Source organism: Pelophylax lessonae, assembly GCF_965119305.1.
Source record: "Pelophylax lessonae genome assembly, chromosome: 1".
In the NCBI taxonomy this organism is placed as follows: Eukaryota; Metazoa; Chordata; class Amphibia; order Anura; family Ranidae; genus Pelophylax; species Pelophylax lessonae.
This window is the reverse complement of record NC_138768.1, coordinates 563,173,490-563,198,426: the sequence shown is the minus strand read 5'-3', so window position 1 is coordinate 563,198,426 and position 24,937 is coordinate 563,173,490. Positions and strand designations below refer to the sequence as shown.

The following is a 24,937-nucleotide window of genomic DNA, read 5'->3' as shown; positions in this document are numbered from 1 at the left end:
TTTCAGACAATGAGTTCTTCTTTATTGATCTTGACCTGAAATTGTCAAAAGTTGCTCCAGAAGGTTGGAAAGAAGATACAAAGAAGAGGGGAAAATCTGCAATCAATTTCTCCTTGTATTTCAGGATAAAATTTTTTGTCGATGATGTCAGTCTTATCCAGTAAGGCATTTTAGGTCATAAGACCAATTGTAAAATAGTACTGGTTGACTTATTTAGGCTATGAAGGTTCATTTAGGTATGCTCAGGGCTTTTTTTTCTGAGACAATAGAAGCAGGAACCCACCCTCCCCAGTCAACACCCCACCCCCAACCCTGTCCCAACCCCACCCCCAACTCTGTCCCAACCCCATCACCTCTGTCCCTAATCTTGACCCCAATCCTGCCATTCCTTAGAATAGACAAGTATCGTGCAGCTAATTAATGGGTGTGGTCAAGGCTCAAAACTGTGTTTCACACACAACTCAAGGTTTAGGAATGTGTAACAGAGTACTGGATTAAGGGATAGGTTCACCTTTTGACACACAATAATAATTGCACATTTTTTTGCAGGAAAAACAATGTGCATTTATTATTTTTTCTTTTGGGAGCCTTTAAAGCATTGCACCAGTGATCAGCAGATTGCTGATGCCATGCCAGTCTCGAGCAGATCTGTCAGTGTATTGGCTTGCTCGTACCTCCTATGAGGAAGCCAATAGATTCTGACAGGAAGACTCCATAAACTACCACAGTGCTCATAGCGCCATGGAAGTTCATTGAAAAATACAAGCTGACAGCCGCAAAGGCTGCCAGACCTTGTAGTTTTCCATTCACAAAGCACTGGCCGTTCCGACCGCCTGGTTAGCTGAAGGGAGAAGATCCCCGCTAGCTGTCACAGCAGGAGTTGGTCTATTCCTAACATGCCAATCCGTTCGTAACCAGAATGTGGGTATAAAATGTTATAAAAAGTTAACTTATCCTTTAGGGAATGCATAACACACAGAACTGTGTATAGTGCATTGCTGAGGAGTGTGTATCACACAGGGCTCAGAAAAAAATCAGTACATGGGACAGTACTTACAGTACGTTCACTCCAAAGCATCCCTTGTGTAGTTGGCTGCTGTTTTAGTTTAAATCTGCCCCCGTGACTAGTCCCTCTTCTCTATTTACCCCTGCACTGGAAAATCCTAGCTGCGGGGGATAGGGGGGGGGCGTCACCTTCTCCCTCCCTCTTCACAGGTTACCCCTCACCTTCTTTCCCCTCCTTGGTCTACATTTCACCTTCTTTCCCCTCCCTGTCTACATTTCACCTTCTTTCTGCTCTTGTCCACAGCTTACCTTCTCCCCCCACATCCAGAGTTCACCTTTGCATGATACCCCCCCCCCCCCCCCACATCCACGACTCACCTTTTTACCCTCTTGTGAAAATATCACCCCTGCCACAGTTTACACTCCCAGTCCACAATTCACCTCTGAACCCCCATCCACAGCTTATCTTTCCCCCGTCCACATTTCATTGCTGCATCCTCATCTACAGCTCACCTTCATCTACAGCTCACCCCAATCTACAACTCTCACATAGGCACCCCCAGCTCCCCCCACAGCTCTTTCAACTCTGTAAAAATCCCCCTGCAGCTCTCACTTTGCACAGTCTACTACACCCCCCCCCCCCCCAGGTGTCACCTCTGCAGAACACCCCCAACTTCTTCACAGCTGTCTCTTTGCACAAATAGCCTGTAAATGCTCATATGACATCATTTTAATCTTAAGATTTTCCTTATCCCCACTCTGTCTCTGTAGGCACAGCCTTACTTGCCATCAATACTACCTGCAGCAAAGAAAAGATATCCTAGAAGAGAGGCTTTATTGTGATGATGAAGCAGCAATGCTGTTGGCGTCCCTTGCTCTTCAAGCAGAATATGGAGATTACCAACAAGAAGTATGTGTGCAACAATAAACTTTTCACTTGTGTCTTTCTATCAGAAAAGTCAGGTTAAGCTGTCTGATATAGTTTGTACACAACATTGTAAAAAAAGTATACCCCATAGCAGTTAGTAGTATCCTTTTATCTTGAGTCATGAAAAATTAATTTGCACATGTTTAAAAAATAAATTAAGACCTGAAGTTTAGTTTACCACATCAATACTGCTATAGGTATATATATACACCTCGAATTGAGGCTACAACCATGATCCTGGTACTGTTTTTTTCAGTCAGCACTCAATCACTTTTAGAGTTAGTGGAAGGGGGGCTCCCCTTCCGCAGCCTTTCCCAGGATCTCCTTTTCCACCGGGGAGCCCAGGACAGATCTGACCAGTGGCATCAGCTGCTGTACACAATGAGGGTTCCTCACCCTCTGTCATTCCAGAAACCAGAAGCGGCAAGGATTTAGTCACTTCAGGTTTCAGTTTTTTTTGTGTACAAGCTGTTACTGGCTTGTTAAGCATCTAAACAAACCAATCTCAGTTTGATAAGATACTTCGGAGGCTTGACATAATATCACAAGGGTTGTTCATCTCTTGTTACAGCAATAAAATAGATAAAACTATTAAAGAGACAGTTGACTGATCAGTGTACTGGCCTGGTACCATGTGATGTTGACCAATCACAGCAGATCACATGACCATTTGTAAACAGTGGATGGCTTATTTTCATGCCATTTTATTGTGTAAAATTGTGTTGCTAGCTGTGATTGGTCAGTTAACACATGGTACAGACAAGGCCAATCAAAGCCTATCTGTACCATGTGATTAGCTGTGGCCAATAAGGGCTAATCACAACAATACACATTGAATAAATTAATTTCATTCAGTAAAAACGTTTTCTTATAGCAGTGACATTCGCTGGTATAAGAAATCATATTGTGTAAGAAAAAAAAAAGAATCCTGATTTCTTCCTCAATAGTACAATGTTACAATGGTAACACTGTATTGCTCTGGGCACAGTATGTTAAAAAAAAAAAAAACAGTTCTATAATGACACTGTACTGCACTGGTGACAGGAAGTAAAAAGAAAAAACTTTTTTTCTCTTGCGACCTCTGACGCTGCTCGATGGTATTACCCTTCACTAATGGGTAATGGCGCACTCTGCAGGAGCAGGCTAGGCAGATAATTTATTATCAGGTTAATACAAAAAAACGTTTGTACCTCAGCACGCCACTAGGGGGCCATCCCTCAGCCATTACCAGAACCCAATCTGATATTACCTCAGTTTGAAGCTGCCTAGCGTCGGGAGTAGAGTTGGGTCTTTCCTGCTGAGACCTAGAGTCTCGGTTTTCTTTGTGTTTTTTCTGAACTTGTGTTTTTTCTTTACACAATAGATTTTTATTTTCTCTCACTATCACTAGTTAGTCAGGGATTCCTTTCCTGGAGGACTACAAGTGACTGCAGAGCTGGGCCTCGGACTGGGTATCATAGATCCTTATGGAGTCCCAGCCTGCCATCGAGCGTCGCAGGTTACTGGTACGCCCAGGCCCCGCAACGACAGTGCCCCTCCATATGGATGTCTCAACCCAGATCGACCGCGTGTTGCCAGCGTCCCTCCATGGCTGACGGCACCCCCACTTAGGGTGGGAGGTCTCCCGTATCTGAGTGGTGCCCACTTCTGGACTGGTGAGTACTGATCCCCCTTGTCCCTGGGGACGTTTTGAGGGGTTGTGGGCCCACTCTTAGGGGATAGCAGGGCTGGTGGTCTCTGTAGAATCCCCCTTTTGGCCGGGTTGTGGGTTTTCTCCCTCCCTCCCTGCTCCCGCTGGGGGCGCTGTATGGGGTGCTATAGGGGTCCCTGATGTTCGCCAGAATGTGTTTATGCACTTATTTTGCCGCCGTTTGGGGCGGCCGCCATGTTTTTTGGTGTGCAGAATCTATGCTCTGTGTAATACAGCAACCATGTGGGGATTTAGCACAGGCTCCCGGTCGGGCGCCATCTTGGATGTGGGCAACATGCCTAGTAAGGGCAAGCGGCCATTTTCCCTGTGACTTTTGGCATTGACTTTCAATAGGCACCTTTTCTCTGGGCTCGAGGGCTGACCTCTAATGATGTGGGGTCACTTCCTCCTCCTTCACAGTTTTTCTCCTGTGTAAAAATGTGCTGACAGGCTGAGGATTTTTGTTAATCCCTCTGTCATTTTTCAACTAAAACGTTTTTCTACTTGTGGCTAGTGTGTTTTCACAGGGGGCTCTTTCTGTTAGTGCAGATTGCGGGGGGGGGGGGGGGGTAGGGTCCGTGGGAACTGCCGATTTAAAGGGCCAGCGTCCCTTTTTTATTTTAAGGCAAAAATGGACTCCCATGATATCCCCCGCAGACCTGGTGGGGGCTTAGGGTGCACCTGAATCCTCTCCCATGGCCCCCATATCTGGTGCTCTGGGGACTTTGGCGTCCCAGGTGGCACGCTCCTCCATAAAAACGGCCTGTGCCCTCCCAGTCCTCTGACTCTGAGCCCGAATTGGTTGCCACGGACGATGGTCCCCCTCAGGGGGGCGGTCCTCCGCTTTGAGAGAGAGGAGGAGGGGGGAATCTTCCTCCTCGGTAAGCGCGGGAACGCGCTACGATGAATGCTCTTATTGGCATCATAACAAAAACTCTCAATCTTAACGATGAGCCAGCTCAGTCAAGTAAGCGGTCCGTTTTGTTTGGGTTTTGCAGACCCCAGCAGTCGGGTCAGGCTTTTCTCCTGCCCGGAGGACTTTCACGAGATTGTGAATGGCCAGTGGCGGCGCATTTAGCACATGTTGGTGGTGCCCAAGCGTTTTTCCAACCGCTATCCGTTTTTTTTGGAGGCGGTAGACGAACGTTGGACGGAGTCCCCAACGTTCACACTGTGTCAGGGGCAGGGGATCACACTGTGTCTAGGCTGAATAAGTCCACCTTGCTGCCAGTAGAGGATTTCTCGGTATTCAGGGATCCGGCTGATAGGCGTGTTGAAGCGCTTGCCCGCCACATTTATCTGGTGACGGGTTCCCTGTTGAAACCTGTGTTTTGCCTCGGTGATGGTGCAAGGGGCTTCGCTGCAGGATCAGCTCATCCACGCTGCGATGTTCCTGTACGATGCGTCCTTGGACGTGGCTCCCTTGGTCGCCCGGTTGTCGGCGGTGGGGATTGCGATCCACCGCGTTACCTGGTTAAATCGCTGGTCGGTTGACCACACGTCCAAAAGGACGGTGTCTGAGGTCCCCTTTGAGGGGGGTCGTCTTTTTGGGGTAACTCTAGATGAGTTGATTAAGGGGCTCACGGGAGGTAAGAGTACTCAGCTAAAGTACTCGGGTTAAAGTGGTTTTACACCCTAAACATTTTTTACCTTCTTTGATTCCCTGCATTAAAGTAAAAAATGTTTCAGGATGTGTATCACCCCTCTTATACTTACCTGAACCCAATCTCGATCCAGTGCTGTGTCCCTCAGCAGAGTCTCTCTCTTCTTCTCCCAGCTGTCACAGACTTTGCTGAGAGCTTTGGGAGCCATTGGGTCTCACTGCTGTCAGTCAAACTCTGCTATGAGGGAGTGAGGGGCCAGGCCAAACTTCGGTGTCTGTGTCTATAGAGGGATAGCGATTGAGTCTGCAGGTGTGCCACCATAGGAAGCCTCTTAATATGGTGGCAAACCGAGAAGAGGAGCCAGGAGCACTGGCGGGGGACCCCAGAAGACGAGGATCAGGGATGCTCTGCGCAAAACTATTGCACAGAGCAGGCAAGTACATAATGTTTGTTATTTAAAAAAAATTGACTTTACAAACACTTTATTTTTTGTCACAAAAAGACCAAAAGTCCCCTATATGATAGCATTTTACTATGATGTGTTCTCTTTAATGATACATCAGAGGTCTATTCGACCACCAGTATCTCACCTGCCTTCCACTAAAGCTAATGGAGCAAAAATTGCACTCCATTAGCTTCTTTTTTGGCAGCTGAGGAAAGTTCCAGCTGAACCCAGAAGTAATATAATGCATGCTGCTTCCCGAGTTCGTTCTTGCTAGGGGGTATCCGCAAACAGAAGTTGCACTACCAAGAGCTCTTAGAAGCTTCCATTTGACAGCCAAGAGTTAGCTTGTCAGATTTACACACTTAGCCCTGGTTCACACCTATGCGATGCGGGGAATGCAGCGAAACCTGTGCATTGTATGGCTGAAATCGCACCGCACAGACATCGTCTGTGCGAATTACATGCGGTGTCTACATCGCACAAGTGTGAACCCAAGCTAAAGTGTATGGAAAAAACCTTCCTCTGATGCGGACGCACAACATATGCCATATGTCAGTGGCAACGAAAGAGTTCATAGCACAACCAAAGAGTCTTGTATGAAAGTCTAAATAAGTACCAAATCCAGTTACTTTGTGATGCCCAAGCCCCTAGTTATTGACAAGCCACAACTTTATGAAACAATAGTGATAATTTGAAAAACCTGCCCCCTGCAGCATTGTCTACATGTCTACATTATAGCGATTTCCCATTACATACTGTCTGCTTATTAAGACCAGTGGCATATCGATATGGGGGAAGGGCAAAGAATTCTTGAAAAACTATACAGATTGAGGTTGGTAAGGTTTGCCACCATCCCGAGTTACATATAGGAATTAAATAAGGGCATTCTCCTCAAGGTGGGATTTTGTCGGCAAACAATACAAAATATGTAGAAAATATGATAAAATCATTTGTTTTATTAAATAACATGATTTAGCAATTGAGTGTTACATTATTAACATACAATAAAAATATATCAACAAGCATTAGAGAGCATAACATGCATGGACCAAGAGAGAGTCCTTGGGGTGGTAAACCCCTGCAGTTGAAAGTGAGAAAAGTCCTACTCCAACGCGTTTCAAACTTTTGGAACAGACAGTTCCGTTCTTCCTCAGGGAAATGGACTTAAAACTCTAAGAGAAGAAAAAGAGACAAGGTATAATGATGTGACATAACTGCATATATTGAGTAAAGCACATCCCTCTATGAGTGCCAATATATGTATGGATATACGCCAAGATTGTTAGAGTTGTTGAACTGACCATGTGGAGAGAGGGGGAGGAAATCTGTGGGAGAAGACCATCCCAACAGATCTTTTTCCATCCAAAAATTCTATTGTATATCCATAAATGCATTTCCAAGGCTTGTATATCTCCCCAGTGCGTGTCTCCCATCCTCCTTATGAGAAGGGTCATAATCCATGCCTCTATCTTCTTCCAGAGGCCAGAAAGGATTCCAGCAAAAGGAACCAAAGAAAGGGGGGCGGAAAAATTCCCCAATATAAAATCTACTTTGAGGGAAAAAACCTCCAATTTGCTCGAAAGGGGGGACTTCTTAAACAGAGGGTCCCCAAACACAATATTCTCCTATCAAAGAAAGTGATTCTTAGGGGTGCAAAATTAGTAAGCATGTTGGTGAGAAGAGTCACAAGATCAGTCTGAGCATGCTCCTGTTCTGGTTATGTCAGTGGCACTTTTCCTCTTCTTTCTCCATCTTAAGCCTCCTACACAGGATCAGATTATCGGACTAATTTTCGTCCGTTTTTTGTTGCATGCTAGTCTCATATCAAAAGTGAAGAGGTTACTTAACATACAAAAATTCTCGTACGACAGAATACAACTTCAGAAGAGATGTAATGCGTTGAATTGTTTTGTATGTGTTCTTTCGTTTCTCAGCATGCGTAGTCTTGCTCTTACGATTTTTTTCGGATGAAAACTGTACTAATTAAACAAAAAATGTACGTTGTGTTCACATATGATAAAAATGTTATAACCTGCACATTCAGTTTTTGTAGTCCAAAAATTTGGTATCAGCTGTCGAAAGCACCATACTAACAATCTGAAAATCTGCATTTTACTTCTGATTTTGTTACTGTGTGTACAGGCCTTTAGGCTGTGTGGGTGGGACCAGCTGGACAGATCTAGGGCGGAGTTGAGGATAGGAAATGGGGCTCCCTACTCACCGCTAATTGCGTGAATGCCCGCTGGGGTTCTCTCATCTAAGGGTGTGTTCGCAGGTCCCTTAAAGTATCCTTTCTTTGTTTGTTTTTTTCTTCCCCATTATGTTTTGCTTTTATTTTCTTCTAAAAAAAGTTAGTGGTTTTCATGATAAAATTTGAGAATTCAAAGTCCGTTGTTTTTCTGTTTAGCTACATCATATTTTGCTGTTATAAATAAAACATATAATAATATTTTCAATACAATATTGTAATACATAATATTAACAATGTTCTTACCTAGGTTCATGGTCTAGCTTATTTTAGACTGGAACATTATCTCCCTGTTCGAGTGATTGAGAAAATGGATCTATCCTATATGAAGGAGGAATTGCCCAGGCTACACAGCACATATGCAGGAGCTTCGGAGCGGGAAACAGAACATGAATTCTTGAAAGTAATCACATTTTGTTTGTGGTCCATTGTGTGATGTTTGCAAAACTTCTTCCTGTTTTTGTCTGATTAAAGCTATATATATAGACCAAAGGGCAGACTGTCTCAACATTGGTGCAATTGTAACAAAAAAATGTAATTAATGTTTGTTTTTGTAATATGTGTGTAATAGTTTCATTGTTGCTTTTCACCGGGAAAAAGTAATAACCACTAGCATTCGAACCTAAGAGAAACATAGCTGAAGAACATTTGACAATGTGAGTTTAGGCTAAGAATATTTGACCAGCAGGGAAAACATCTTGAGAGACACTCCTGTGCTATATGTCAAAACTTCCTCCTGTTTGTTAGGGAGTCGGGACACGTTGGTGCCGTAACAATCACTCATCGCCACTCTGCACATTCAGCTGTCAGCCAGGGATTATGACTGACAGGTGATTGTATACTTTAAGGTTAGTGTTAAAAAAAAAAATACAACTGTGTGAGGCCCCCCCCTTCCCCCCCAAAAAATGTATACCACTATACCAGGCCCTGCTCCAGTACTTCTCCCCAGAGTTCCCAGCCCTAATGCAAGCAGTTGGCTGGCTCTTGGGCAGAGTTATGCGATACTTAAGAGTATTCCAACAGTTGGTCATGCTAAACAGGAAGCATAGGTCTTAATAATGTACAACTAAAGCCCCGTACACACGTACGGATCGTCGTCATACAAACGTCGGCGGACGAAAGATCTGCCGATTGTACGCGTGTTAGTATGGTGCCTCCGACAGCTGTCTGCGCACAATCCGCGGACAAGAGTCTTTCTTGCAAACATGAAAATTTTTGTCTGCGGACACCAGAACGGACGATTGTTCGCCTGTCAGTACAGAAATCAGCCGACGGACCGCAGATTTGCAAGACTGGGCATGCTCAGAAAATAAAAAACACAGGGAAAGGTAACCATTACATGACATCACTTCTGCAGTCAGCTGAAGTCTGCGGACAAAATTCTTGTGCTGTCCTTGTGCTGTCTTTGCACTTTTCAACAGACACCGACATCCCGGGGAGAAAAGACGAACATTTGTATGACGACGATCCGTACGTGTGTACGGGGCTTTAGGCTTCGTTCGTGCTTGGGGTAATGCTGGTTTGCAGCTACTTTCATAGCCATCATATTAGGGCAGAGGGAGCCTGATCAGAACCATGAGGGTGAGCTGTTGCTTGGGCTCTTTCTGCCACCTGCCAGCCATTCTGTTACTTGCGCACAGTGTTGCTTATCCCCTCCCCTCCTCCTCCCTGTTTTCTCCGTGCACCACTGCTGAGAGTGCTTGTTTCCTCACCGCCTGCTCCTACTTCTCCTACTTCTCCCCTCCCTGTATCCTTCCTGCAACGCAGCCTGGAAGCTGGTTGTTTTCTATGCAGAAGTGAGCCTGATTTTTCACTTTCTAGCTTTAGTAAATAAACCCCACAGTGTCATTTGGCTCCACTATAAGCACCATCCACAACTCAACGCACTCGCCAGCAGGCATAAGGTCCCTGACCTAACTCTCCGGGTGAGCTGTGCACAATGATGAAAGAGGCTTTATTAGTGGAATAGGTTGCAGTGGTTGAAGGAGATGAGGAGGTAGAAAGATGTGCGGTGTTGCAGTAGTGGAAGAGTTTGTAGTGGGGAAAGGGGATGCAGTGGAGGGAGGGTTAAAAGGGTTAAAAGGGTTGCAGTGGTCAAGAGGATGGAAGAGGGGTGCAGGGGATGCAGATGTGAGCGGTAGTGGAAATATATGAGGTGGGGCAGAAGTGAGCAGTGGTGTGTAAGCGGTGTAGAGATTTGCAGTGGTAGAGAAAGAAGTGAGCAGTGGACAAAGTGTGCAAGGGGTTCAGTGGACAAGGTGATGCAGAGGAAATGTCCAGTGTATCAGGGGTGCAGATGTGAGCAGTAGATGAGGGGATATTGTGGTGAATCATGAAGGAGCAGTGCAGAGGGAGAAAGAGGGTGCAAAGATGAACAGTAAGCCAGGGGTTTTAAAAAAGCTACAGGGTAAGCAGAGAGCAAGGGGTGCAAAGGTGAGTGGTGGACTGTTGCTATGGAAGTATTAGAGCAGGGGCCAGTTGTTCAGGATCTTCAATTCCCATCATACCTATTCATGTCTGTGAGTTTTACAATGCCTCATGGGACATGTAGTTCCGCAACAGCTGGAGGGCCGTAGTTTGAGGATCCCTGTATTAGAGTATTTATTCTTGTTAAAGGATAGAGGAAATTTTCTTTTTGCTGAGGGAGGATTATGGCCATGCAGGAGAAAAAGACAGTGCCTCTGCAAAAGTGTCTCCCCTGACCCCCTATACTCCCTTTACCTATGTTCCCTCACTGCTCACTTCTCCTCCACAGCTGGAATGAAATAACTGGTTTCAGCAATGTGACAGTGCTTAGACCTACAATTGGCTGCTTGACTTGAGCACTGTCACAGGAAAAGAGGTCACATGCTGGTTATTGTAGATGGCTGTGAGGAACAAGCAGCAAGGGATCACTGGTAAAATTAGTGTAAGAGGATTGGGTAGGGCCCCTTTGCAGAAACACTTGCCCTACACGGGCAAGGTAGCCTTGTGTTTTAAGGACGTCTGCATTCTGTATGCTGGGAATGCAGAAATTGGGTATGCACAGCAATACGAGACAGCTTACAAGAGTGCAGCAACTGTATGTTACATGTATTGAATTTGCACATAAGTTACATTCACATACATGCACACTATATTTTATACTGTAAAAGCATAGTCCTGACCTGCATACCACTGTCCAAATTGTTCATTTTCTCAGTAGTTGCTGGTTGCTAAGTAGTCTCTGACTATTTTAATGACGTTCTTCTTTAAATGTTACCTCTCTATCAATATTATGTGTGGATATGCATGCACTACTTTTTATCAGTGCACCACAGCACAACACGTGATTGTTTTGTCACGTGTTGCTCTGAGCGAAAACACACATTCCTAGGCAGATGCGTTGAAATTCCATATATTTTAAATGGTAACACAGCACACCTAGTGTCTGGTAATGAATGCGTCAACACAATGCGATAGTGTGAATGTGACCAATGACATTGCTTCAATACTGCTCTTCTATTTGATGCATATTTTTTTTTTTTCTGGTTAAAACCCATATATGCTGTAGCTCATTCCCTGTGCCTGATTACTAAAGTTATTAAGCTGTTTTTCAATGGCTTTTCTTTTTAGCTTGGGGAGGGTTACCCCATAAATTATGCTATAGAGCCATGTGATTTCTAGTTATGCCCCTAGGCCAGTAATGGCAAACCTTGGCACCCCCAATGCTTTGGAACTACATTTCTCCTGGTGCTCATGCACTGCAGTGTAGTTGAGCATCATGGGAAATGTAGTTCCAAAACATCTGGGGTGCCAAGGTTCGCCATCACTAACCTAGGCTTATGCATTCTATTCTTTGCTTTTGTTAAAGTCCAGTGTCATCATGAATAACATAAGCAGAATTCTTTGCTTACATAAATGCAATAGAATGTGTAAGTTTGTGGTGTTTCTTCCTTCTCTTGATGAACCTTACTCTTATTCCTACAATTGTCCTTTTCCTTATGTCAGGTGTGCCAGAGGCTTACGGAGTATGGGGTTCATTTTCATAGAGTGCTCCCAGAGAAGAAGTCTCAAACTGGAATCCTTCTCGGGGTATGTCCTAAGGGAGTCCTTATCTTTGAGGTGCACAATGGTACACGGACTCCAGTGCTGCGATTCCCATGGAGAGAAACAAAGAAGATTTCTTTTACTGTAAGTATGAAACGACTGGTGCCAGTAAAAAATATGCATAATTGCTGTACACTGGACACAGAGACTGTTGTGGCCCACAGCTGCTGTGTGTTTTCACCAAAGTTTCCCTGCTGTGACTTTTAACTTTAACCCCTTTTTCTAGTGTAAGAAAACCACACATATTTAGTATTCATTCACATTCCTCTTTTATTTCTGCATTTCACTTGATAGACATTTCAAAGCATTTATTTTCTTTATTGCTGTGGTACCTATTCTAAACCTCACAGCAGGATTTGTGCAACAATCTTCTCCCCCCCCCCCCCCCCCCCATTAATGCCACTTACGATGATTTTTTAATTAAAACCATCATTTGTGCATTTGCCACTTTACATTTTGGAAGAGAGGCCTAGTCATGTCCACTATTCTAAGGTAAGTCTTATTTGCAAAATTATTTAGGAGGCAGCAGAGGAGAATGGATTTTAGTGACTTTGCAATATTTTTTCTGGCATAAAGATAGGTAATTGGTAGTTTTTGCATACTAATAGCACCTTTCTTTCTTCATAAATTCCATCCCATGGCATAAATGTTTTCATTGCATCCTCTGCATTAAGATAAAAAAAAAAAAAAAACTTCTGCATGCAGCCCCTCTTTTACTTACCTGAGACAGCTTTTGATCGATCACCATGCATGAAAGCAGTGGCTTTCTTCCTCTTCATAGGTTTAGAGACAGCAATATCCATCATAGCCAGTAAGATGGAAGTTGAGGAGGGGGCGTGAGCGAGCCCACAAAAGTGTCCCCATAGCAAGCGGCTTGATATGGGGGCACACTGCGGGGGGAAAGTAGCCAGGAGCACGGGTAGGGGACCCCAGAAAAGGAGGATCAATGTGCTCTGTGCAAAACCTTTGCAAAGAGCAGATACGTATGAGATGTTTGTTATTTAAAAAGAAAAATATTGATTTACAATCACTTAAGGTCTCCAAAGTTGATCCTTATTTACGCAGTCTGCACATGCCTAGACTTGGAGCCTGCCTAACTTACACCTAATGGTACTGGTCTGGGATCCCTGAAAATCCCCCAGCCTTTTAAGGCTTTTCCAGTTCATTTCCTAATGCCTCTGGACTTAAAGTAGGGCATAGTATAGGAACATCTGTTGGCCTTTGCGGCCATCAAGTCTCCAGACACTTCAGACATTTGGGTCAAGAACTTGGTATCTACAGGCTAATCCCGGTTTCATGTGGTCAACGTTGCTAATGTTCCTGCAAAGATTGGTGGAACTTCACATTGCACTGGCACAGTTCCATACTCAAGGGACCCCAGCCATTGTCCCAGAAAAGGAGAGGTTTCAGGGTTTCTATTCCAACCCATTCATCATTCTCAAGACAAGAGGGCATACAACCCATACACAATTTAAAGGTTCTTAACAACTTAGAGTAAAACATTTTTACATGGAATTCACTAGGTTGGTCACTGTTCCCTCTGTCCTGGAGATTTTTTGGACTCTGTGAACATCAAGGATGCCTACTTGCATGTCATCTCACCAGGGCATCAATGCTACCTGCACTTTGCTGTGGGCTTGCATCATTTCCAGTTTGATGCCCTTTCTCATGGCCTGTCCTCTGCACCTGAAGGCCCCTTTCACACTTGTGCGACATGAAAGTCGCATAAGTTTGCTGTGATTTTGTGGTACTATGACTGGACTTGAAACAATGCTTGTGTAATCTTGGTCTATGGACCTCAAGTCACATTAAAGTCAGACCAAAGTAGTGCAGGGACTACTTTGAAGTCACTGCGACTGAAGTCACCCAGATCTGAACGGTACTCATTGGAAATCATGGGGTACCACTTGTAAGGCGACTTTGCAGTCCCAAGTCGCAGGAAAAGTCACACAAGTGTGAAAGGGGCCAAAGTTTTCACCATGGTGATAGCTCATGTTCTTGCTCTGCTATGCACTCAGAGCACATCCCTATCTGGACAGCCTTCTTTTCAGGAAATTGTCAGCTGAGACTCAGCCAATGTCCAGCGGACTGTACAGATTTTATTCTGGTGGATACTAAATCTCCAGAAAATCAGTGCTGGATCTCTCTCATCACTTGGAGTCTCTAGGCCTGATTTGGATACAGCCCTGTCCGGGATATTCCTTCGCCAGACTCACTTCCAGACTCTCCACTCCCATGTTCAGACAAGTCATTCCAGGATCAAAACAACTCTACGCTTAGGGTTTTGGACTTAATAGTGGCCTCCTTCGAAGCAGTACTAGTTGCACAATTTCACTCCAGACCATTTCAACCCAACATTAAGTGTGGGACAGGAGGGTGCAGTCTCTGCTTTATTCTGTATGCATACCCAACAAAAGCAGGCTTGCTCTGTCATGGGAGTCTGGTGCTAGACTCATGAATTCTTCACTCCAGTTGTTTGGGACATATATTGTCCCGCCCAAAATTTCTCCAGCTGTGGTGGTCCGGTGTAGGAACCTGGGGCCAGCCAAGAACCAGGAACTAGGTAACTGGCGGAAAATCTTCTTTCTGCAGCGAACCAGCACAATTAACAATCCACAATATACTCCTCATGCACAGTAGTGCCACGGACTGATTTTTATTTATTTTTTTTATTAGAGGTGTAATTTCTGCCACACCCATGTGAGCTACCAATTTTGTGTGCACTTGTTATTGTTGTGTATGCTGCACTTAGTTTGGCACCCTTTGGTGTCCTCTCATTTTCAAAGGTAATTTATATCCAGTCGACAGCCCTGTGTACTACCCCCTGGACTGGACTCTGGTTCCTTGCTGTACTGAGACCTTCACCATCGCAGGCCAAACTTTGATGAGCGATTTTTAAATGTTTTCGTGTGAGTTGCCAATCTGTCTTTCCTACATTAAATATGTGAATTTACCACACTCAGATCGTGCCCTCTGCTATCCTTATCTGTAACTTGTAGAAAAGTCTTTAGTTTCCTAGAGGTGCTGCACAGAGTGTCTTGAGGTCAGCAAGAGTTAATCCTAAATGTTCCAATAAGGATCGTATGAACTTTTTTACTAAACGTATTATATTACTAGTTCACGCTACACTTTGCACCATATTTACTACTATTCCTTTTTCCCCTACTGACGTAGAGGCATTGTTTCCTAAAGTGGCAATTAACACCAGGGTTTTTATGCCCACCTACTTATGAGCACAAGGGCATTTAGTCCTCATATTGATCACTGACACCAGGACACCTCTTCCTCCAACTGACCACTGACACCAGGGCCTTTTTTCCTCCGACTGACCACTGACACCAGGGCATTTTTCTTCCGTTTTAAACTTTGATGTCAGGGACATTTTTTCTCCTGCTTGACCACCTATGTGGGGGCAGTTTTTCGTACTTCTTATTTACCGCTGGCAGGCTTTTTTTCTCACCTACTGACAGCTGACACAGGGTGTTTGTTGCTCCTAAAGACCATCGACACTGGAGCACAATTGCACATAGTGACCACTGCCTTACCTCTTTGTTAAGGAATATATACTATAATAGTTGAGTTTTGCACTATGGACAAATGCTGTTGGAGGACTCATTGAAACTTTTTCTATGGGGCTCCAAAGTTTCTAGTTATGACCCTGCAAAGTGTACTAATGTGTGAAAATGGTGGACTAGTTAGTTCTATGATAATTTGTGAAACTTCCAGTACTATCAGACTTCCGCTTATGGTCCTAACTTTTCAAACAAAGACTAGTATTTATAATATTCTGCTGACTGATTCATTTTACGTCTGTTAGTCTGTTTTGGTATGTTGGTCAATTATGAGTCATGTGTTTGGTTGTTGGGTTTTTTGTATGGAAGCTGCTATGAGCTGATGCAGCTGTCTAACAGATGTGCGTATGGCTCATCACATTCTCCTAATAACAGATTTTGCATAATAAAAGAAAGCTATACTATACAGCTATTTTGGTTGCACTTTACTAAGTTTATATTATATAATAAATACATTTTTTAGTTTTAGAGCATTTTATAGTATATAAACTGCCTTTTAGTTAGGGCCTGTACAAGGTTTGGGTTTGTGTTGATGGCATCAGATAGATGTCTGAGTCATTTCTGAGACTATTCAGAATGTATTGACAGGTGCATTTGATGCACAATTGATCTGAATTCTACTTGCTTCAAACAGGTTTTGCATTCCCATGACTTGTACTAAGATAAAGTCACATTAATGGGGGTTGGAACTGCTGATTGATAGGTCTTATGACAACTGCCATTAAAATAAGTGATAGGGAAATGGGGGTAGGGTTTAGAGTGGTGTTCAGATACTCTGTTCTGTTAGTGTAGAATATGTGTATGTAAAGTGTGGGCCTTGGATTCACAGGTTCCCCAAACCAAAATAAATCTATCTGAGAGATAACAAACATATTTGTTGGTAGTGCTCAACGCTTTCATTTAGTAATACTACCATGTTACCTTTAATTGTGAATTCAGTTTGGTTTCCTGCCAGTGTTATTATTTGGTATAAAAAAAAATGTATTCTAAAATACATTCTATGCAAACTAATATTGACTAGTTTGCTTAAATGGTACTTTAAAGAATATTTTTTTCTAACATGGCCTAATCTGTTAAAGAGATGATCCCAGGGTCACTAAATTAATGGGTTTCTTTTTTTTTTTTTTTACACAATTGCACACGGCACCTGGCATTGCTTATTTAAAGGATGAGTTCACCTTCAGAACACGTTACATATTCCACCCATTTTTAGGGTGGAACATGGAGCATGTTCCAGCATCTGCAGCCCCAGCCCCCCCCCCCCCCCAATTCCCCCTCCACGTGACAGTTTCCTGTCACTGAATGCCTAAATGCCTAAAATTACTGTCAGCCATTGCAGTTTTTGGCTTGTGGTTCTCAATAAGCTGCGAGGGTGCTGGTGAGTGCTCTCATAGTCCATTGATCTTCCTGCTCTCAGGTAACTGCCTGCCCGTATGAGGTATGAGCAAACAACTGTGACGAGAGCCTGCAGGAGTCCGAGACTGCACCCACGATCTGCTGATCGTGGGTGCAGTGCTCTGCAGGCTCTTTAGAAGAAATATTATATTTCATAATTAAAATGTAAATTTTATTGAAAATCAAAACACAAACAATTATGCAAACAAAAAGAATAAGAACATTGACATTACATGAAAGACAGAGCATATAAAAATCGCATGCAATTGACAGACCATGTACCAGACCACATTGAAGACGCTCAGGTGCACATGGTAGCCTTGAACCGGAAAAGAGACCCTACGTGTTTCGAGCGTGAAAACAGCCCTTCCTCAGGGGTCAACCAAAGTTCCAAAAGCACCTACTATGCCCTTGGCGTCTATGCAAAGGATTGGAATGATCTGTCGGTTAAAACCGGTAATTAAATACCGTGGGGAGGAATGCCCAGGTTCCAACGAGCCAGTTAAAGGCAAAAATGAAGAAAGGAAAAAAGATATAGTAGTTGCCCTGGAGGACCACCGGGGCACCACGATGATCGAACAGTTGGCTCAGTAAGGACCACTCCAAAGAAAGACCTCACTTGTGTAGTATAGGTAATTTGTGATTAACCTGTGAGATTTAGAGAAAGTATAATGACAGAGGGTCATATGTTGGAGTAATAATTCCGTATTAGGAGTATCGCAGCATATGAGTATCTGTGAGTGTACAGTCCTGGAACTTGGCAGCCTCTGTTGCCTTTCACAGAGTAAGAGAACAGTGAGGGGCACAGTAGGTAGATCACCAAATCTCAGTAAAAATCTCTTGTGACAAGCAGTCAGAGGCTACAGTTTCTTGGATCTCACACAGCAGATAAACAGCTGAGTCTTTAGACATTGTAGAGCCTAGGCACACTCGCATACCAGGAAGTGCACTGTTTTTTGTTTTTTTAAAGAATTCTAGACAAAAAGTAAATTTTTTTTCAGGGTATATCTTGGGCACAATAAACATTTCTTGGTGTTCCCTATTTCACAGCGCTTTCTGAAATCACTTTAAATGGATTATTACTGCAGTGAAAGCTCCTTCTAAATGCTATAGGCATTATTCATTTCATGTTGCAATCATTATCAATTTTATTGTGTGTATATGGACTGGGAATTTCTTTGATTATGGATCGTTTATAACCTAAACCAAACCTGCGCTAGTTCCAAAAGCAGCTGTCAAAAAAGGCAATGTATGTACCCTTCAATAAGCAAAGATAATTCATTGCAGCACTATACCCACCTGTGTCCACAGTGTTACGTGTTTGCGTCAGGAATTGCTTGAATGATTAGTTATATTGAGTAATTTTCACCAATCGTATTTCTTTAAAAACATAGATTGAACAAAATAAATACAGACTAAATATGGAATTAAATTATTATTTATTTACTAGACATGTACTGTATTCAGAATAAATAGTTAAATTTGTGGATGGACATAGAAAACAATCTTACATAAAATAACAAAATGATATACAACACTTGCTGATGGTTTTTTCTATGCAACGTGAATGGAACGAAAGGATTAATTTCTCCCCGTGAACAAAAACAAGATTATAGCATAAAAGGACTAGAGTTGGAAAAATAAAATGAGAGAAAAAGCTAAAATATTTATTATATCGGGGGAAGAACAATCTAAATATCACAAGAAATCGATCGATAATCGGTATATTCAAATAATCAGTGAATCATTTATTATAATTACCCTTCCAAAATGGCTGCTGGCTTACAAGTGGATGTGACCAGAGTCGCCTAAAATGGCTGCCTTTCCAAAATAGTGTTTCGTTAGGGTGGAGCTAAGTCTCGGTGTCCTTAACCACTTACCAACCGCTTAATGTTGATTTACTGCGGCACTCAGCCGCTTGCAGGCAAAGCGACGTAGACCTACGGCGCTCACACCTGCCGCTCTGGGGCGCGCTACCGTGCGCCCCCGGCCCCGCTGATGATCTGATTGGGTTCGGAACCAATCAGTCATCAGGTCCAGGCCAATGATTTTGAATCATTGGCCTGGACCTGTTGATTGGTCCTGCCCAATCAGAAACTGTCTGTGCCTGTGTAATGTATCCTTTTTGGATTCATCGAGAGGAGAGAGCGGATCTGAACTATGAGTACTGCACCAAGCACACCCACACACACCTAGGCTAAGCACATTTAACCCCCGATCACCCCCCAGTTAACCCCTAAACCCCCGGTCACAACACACACTATATACAGTATATAGCGTTTTCCTATATACCTGTATAAGTGTGACTTGTGACCAGGTTTAGCGCTTGCGGCCATTACATTTTAGGCTTAGGATACCCACCACCCCCCCAACAAAGATTTACCCCTTGATCCCCCACTGATCACTCCCAATTAACCCCTTCCCCCCTGTCACATTGCACACTAATCTACAGGTAATATAGTGGTTTACTGTATTTTGTATTAGTGTGATTGTGACTTGAGTTAGCGCTAGCGAGTTCGTTTCTGTCCCAAGTAGGTTTGGGTCCCCGCCAGACCCCCCCCCCCCCCCCATAAAGATAAACCCCCTGATCACCCCCAGTTAACCCCTTCCTTGCCCTGTCACAGTGTCACTTTTATAGTGTACAGTTTTTTTTCTGATCACTATTAGTGTCGCAGGTGACATTAGTTAGTGTTAGCGTCAGTCTAGGATAGCGCAGATCCCCGGCGCATAGTTAGAAATATTAGTTAACCCCTTGATTACCACATACACACACACACACCTCCATTACTAGTATAGTGTTTGAACAGATCAATATCTGATCTGATCAGAACTATACTAGCGTCCCCAATAGTTTAGGGTTCCCAAAACGCGGTGTTTGCACGATCAGCACTGATTCCTGCCAGCATCTGCGATTAGCCCCTCTGCCCACCCCACCCCACCCAGGCAAGTGTAGTAATCAATAGATTACTGTCACTTCCATAAAGCACAAATCACACAAAACCGCTGTGTTAGCAGAGTCGGGCCTGATCCCTGCCAGCACTAGCAGTTTTTTTTTTTGTAGTGATTGAAATAGTCCTTGACAACCAGGTGCTTTTTTACCTGTGAGTCACACTACTGTACCTGTAAATTTAGTTGCTAAAATGACCAAACGGTGGTACAGTAGTGCAGAGGCCTACAGTATACTGACCATGTCAGATGAGAGCAATGGGGAAGCCTCACTGGCAGAATTGGGGTCAGTATACAAACCTGAAGAGAGCAGTAGCTCCCTGACAGACAGCTCGGACGACGGATGGGTCCCTGTTAGAACCAGGCATACCTGACCCCATTCTGGAGTTGAAGAGGTGCAGAGATCGCAGTGTGCTCGTATGGTGCAGAGTGTCGGTACTAGTGCCGCTCAGCCTTCTGGTGATCTGGCAAGCACCAGCTGCCTAGTACATCCTGGACCTAGAACAACCAGCACTGCAGTATCACTTGCTGACGTGGCGAGTCCCATAAGTGCAGATGAAGCTGGTGCGGTGGCTAGCACAAGTAGTGGCCCGCAGCCACCACGTATTCGAAGACAGGCCTGTAGAGCCCATAGTGCCCTCCCTGTTGCGCTGGCATATCATGATTGGCAGCCCACTGATACTAAAGCGCCCGTACTTCCCCCATTCACTGCCCAACCTGGAAGCCACGTGGAAACAGACAATTTTACTCCCTTGAATTTTTATGAGCTGTTTTTCATGGAAGATCTTTTCAGATCTATTGTGGACCAAATAAATTTATACGCTGGTCAACACATCGCCGCCAACCCAAATTCGTCCCTTGCCAGACAATTCGGCTGGAAATCTAATGGTTTCCGAGTTTAAGATTTTTCTGGGCCTTTCCCTCAACATGGGCATATCCAAAAAGAGTGAATTGCGGTTATATTGGTCCAAATTCTGCGGTTTATGCATTTCAACGACAGTGAAATCTTTCGTCATCAGAGAGACCCTGAATATGACCGGCTCCACAAAATTCGGCCTCTCGTAAACCACTTCAATCGGCGGTTTGCAGCCTTGTTTACCCCCCAACAAGTTGTCTGCATTGATGAGTCCCTGATTAAGTTTACTGGCCACCTTGCTATGAAATAGTATCTCCCCAACAAGTGTGCCAGATATGGAGTCAAGCTGTATAAGCTCTGTGACAGGGCCACAGGCTATACAGTTAGTTTCTGGGTTTACGAGGGAAAAGATAGCCCTGTGGAGCCCCCCAACTGCCCAGACTACATAGGGAGCAGGGGCAAGATAGTTTGGGACTTGGTGTCACCCTTATTCAGACAGGGGTACCATTTGTACGTGGACAATTTTTATTCAAGCGTGCCACTATTTAGTCACCTGCTCGAATTACAAATTGGCGCATGTGGCACCGTGCGACCTTATCGCCGGGGCTTCCCCCAACGGCTTGTAAATTGCCGTCTTAGTCGGGGGGAGAGAGCCTGCTTGAAAATGGACAAATTTGCTTGCAGTGAAGTGGAGGGATACACGGAATGTTTTCGTTCTGTCCTCCCTTCACGCAGACCCGACAGTCAAAATTACTATGGCAACTGGTGTTATGGAGAAACCCCTCTGTGTCTACGACTATAACCTTAATATGGGAGGGGTGGACCTTAACGACCAGCTTTTAGCGCCGTACTTAGTTGCCCGTAAAGGCAGACGCTGGTACAAAAGAGGACGTCCTGCGTGCTGGAAGCTGTCTCTTCCTAGACACCGTTTGTCGATTGCTATGGGCTTTGGAAGCGCCACCTTTGTGAGTACTATTCCTTTTACTCAATAAAGCGGTTTACTGCAACCATACAGAGAGCACTAGATCTCTTCCTTTGTTCCCCCTTTATGTTTATCGGTGAGAATCCCTCTGGAGGTGATAGGCTATCCATAGCCTTTACTATCTGAAGGTCCCTGTGTATATACAACGCTGTGATTGACCCAGCAGTGGGTCTATAATGGAGGTGAGAGACCAATTCACCTGGTGGTGGGATTGCACTAATCACGAAAGCACTAATTCAAGTTTTGCACAAGATTCTTTTGGACACGTGGATTCACAGTTTATTTGATTGATTGTATGGACATTGGAACATGTATGGACACTGATTTTGAGTTTTATTACACTATATGTGCACATGACTGGCGCAACACTACTTTTTGGTTTATTTGGTAACCTGTAAAGACTTTTCTCTATCGCTCATTGACAGACGTAGTCCTCGGTGATACAGCACCTTCGGGTTATGTTGCCTCCACAGGAGTAGGACTAGACAGGAAATAAAATGCTCTGGCCACACCCTAGGGGCAGTCCCAGAGGGTATATCCTCTCTCTCTCTGCCTCAGCAAATCAGTTTTTTTCTGTCTAGTCAGGAGTAAGGACCTAGATACCTTGCTGGGATCTTCGGTCCTGGCAGGATTTTTTTCTTAGAAAATAATTTTTTAAGACCGCTTTTTTTCTCCAGTGTTCCTGTGAGATCTTCAAGCAAGAAAGCTGAACTGGGCGACGGGCTGGATGTTGAGATCCAGTGGTCACCCCAGTTCAGCCTACGAGCGCGTGCAGGCCATAGCTCCGCGCTGGGTCGGCCGCGACATAGTCCCACTGGACGGTGACTGACCCTGCGAGTTAAACATCTCGCTGAAACGCCAAAGACCATGAGTCACGGCTCCCGTATTGGTCGACAGCCCTCCTACCTCGGTGGAGAGGGGTACTGTCAGGAGTTGGTGCCCGCCTGGTTCCAGTATGGTGAGTAGTATGTTCCCCCTTTCCCCTTGACGGGTCTTGTGGTGAACGCGGGCCCCTCTCTGTAATGGTAAGGATGGGTTCCCCTCTATCCTACAACATGTCACAGATCCCCCTAATTGAGTGTGATTTTTGTGTACAAGAAGCCAGGAGGCTTGGTTTGGGAGCTGACAATCTAATTGTAAAGATGTGTAAATGATTGTAGTCACTGGCATTACTAGAACTTTACTGTGATAGTATAAGGTATCCTACCTGTCAGTAGCCACAGGGCAATGTCTATACATGTATACTGCATTCCAGATCATTCCTCCAGCTAAGCAGCGGACCGCATACGGCCCGCTAGGGTCCGGTACCTCCGACCACGCTGACCACCATGAGGGTGAAGGGTTGTGAGGCCGAGATCCTTCTGCAAACATGCCGCTATTCTGTGCAGGCCGCCGCCATTGTCTGGTAGATCGCACGAGGCCGCCATTTTGGTGTAGCCTCCTGTCTCCAGCATGGGGGCGGCCATGTTTGAGGTGACTCAAACACCTCATGGAGCCAGGGGGAGGAGCCGGCAGGCGTGTTAAGGGGCGGAGCCGCCTCTTTTACCCAGGAAATAGGGCCAAAGACTTCCTGTCTGTAACAAGACAAGCACTGAGCAAGCTGATGAAAACTTCTGTGCATCAGGGATGAGCCTTGGGGTCTGTCTCTCTCTCTGTGGGGTCCAAAAAGGCAGGTAACACTGAGGGGCGCTGTTGCGACTGGGGGACACAAAAAAAAAAAGTTTTTTTTTTTTTTTACTTTGTCATTTTTTGTCGCTGGCAAGTGTCTTGTATAATCATTGACCCTGCCGCATAGGTATCCCCACCTGATCCCTTCAAGGTGGCCGCAGGACCCTCCAGTACCCCACTTGTTTTTAATGCATTATCTGCAATTTTGGAGTCTTTGGTATCCCGGGTGGAGGTGGCCTGTCAGGGACGGGGGTCAAGTAGCGACCCCCGCCTACCCCTATTGTTTATCAGATACTTCAGATACGGATTCGGAACTGGTCAATGCAGTTGCAGGTCCCTCTTAGGGGGCTGTTGTCTCAGGTAATATCTCCTCAGCAGTGAGGAGCACGTTTCTGCCTCCGCCATAGCACAAGAGTGGTGGATGCACTAGTTGTGTCCATCCGGGAAACCTTTAGTCTTGAGGTTACACCGGCAGAGGTAGCTGAGACTGAGATTCCTTTTTGGTTCTTGTTAGCCTACCAAAAGGGCGAAGGATTTTCCTTTACCCAAATGGGGTCGTTTTGAAACGAACCCCTGTTATATCCAAACGCATGGCTAGGTGCTATCCGTTTGAGGAATTCCTCTTTATAGGATAGACGGTACCACCTGCTGTCTTGCCACAGACTATTAGGATAAAAAGACCTCGTAACTAACGAGGACCTTCCTTTTCTGCTCATATAGAGTTGTTCGTTCCGAGAGGGCGGGCGATAAGGCGAAACCCTCCAAAGTCCCTTTAGAGGGATTTCAAAGGGCGCCGGTCGGGTAAACAAAGAGTCCGGCTCAGCCAAGCCTGAAGAATATAGCCTGATGCGCCCCTACCCATCTCTGGGGTGGGGGGGGGATGTCTTCACCGGTTTCTGGAGGACACAGGATCGAGTTTCGATCACTTCCACCGGTGCGATTCTGCCCTTCTAACATTGAACGGTTTCAGGGGTTCTATTCGAACCTATTCACAATGCCCAGGAAAGAGGGCAAGGTGCGTCCAAATCTGGACTTGGGAAGAAATAGAGTCCATCCGTACAGTGGTGGCCTCCCTGCATAAAAGAGATTTCCTGGCGTCCATAGACATATAGGATGCCTATCTTTATATCCCCATCATCGCAGGACATCAGCGTTTTTTCGCTTTCCCAAAGATCATCCCTGGTTCCCACCAGGAGACTGAACTATCTGGGCCTAAGGTTGGATACATCCTGGGCAAGAGAGTTTCTCCTTGCTGGGAAACTCCAGAAGGTTGTCAACGATTCGGATGTTGCTGTCCGTCAATTGGCTGGGACTGATGGTGGCCTTCTTAGAGGCAGTACCGTATACCCAGTCTCATACCCGAATTCTCCTGAAGGAGATTCTTTTTTAATGGAATCAGAATTCCGATTCCCTGGACAATCGGATCCGGTTGAGCGAGCGGACCAGGAAGTCTCCGATGCTCAACCAGGGGAAGTCATTTCTTCCAATAGTATCCAGATTACCAATAAGGGTATCGGAACTGAGAGCGAT

At 44.8% G+C, this 24,937-nt stretch overlaps 1 protein-coding gene across 1 annotated transcript in view; it reads left to right on the top strand.

The window, feature by feature from the left end:
* The window catches only part of PTPN13 (protein tyrosine phosphatase non-receptor type 13), a 541,021-nt gene that overhangs the window by 302,160 nt on the left and 213,924 nt on the right, over positions 1 to 24,937 (top strand). Inside the window, exons 13-16 of the mRNA XM_082263089.1 lie at positions 7 to 160; positions 1,777 to 1,915; positions 8,171 to 8,323; positions 11,890 to 12,072. Coding sequence (XP_082119215.1) covers positions 7 to 160; positions 1,777 to 1,915; positions 8,171 to 8,323; positions 11,890 to 12,072 — 629 coding nt within the window. The remainder of the gene's footprint in view (positions 1 to 6; positions 161 to 1,776; positions 1,916 to 8,170; positions 8,324 to 11,889; positions 12,073 to 24,937) is intronic.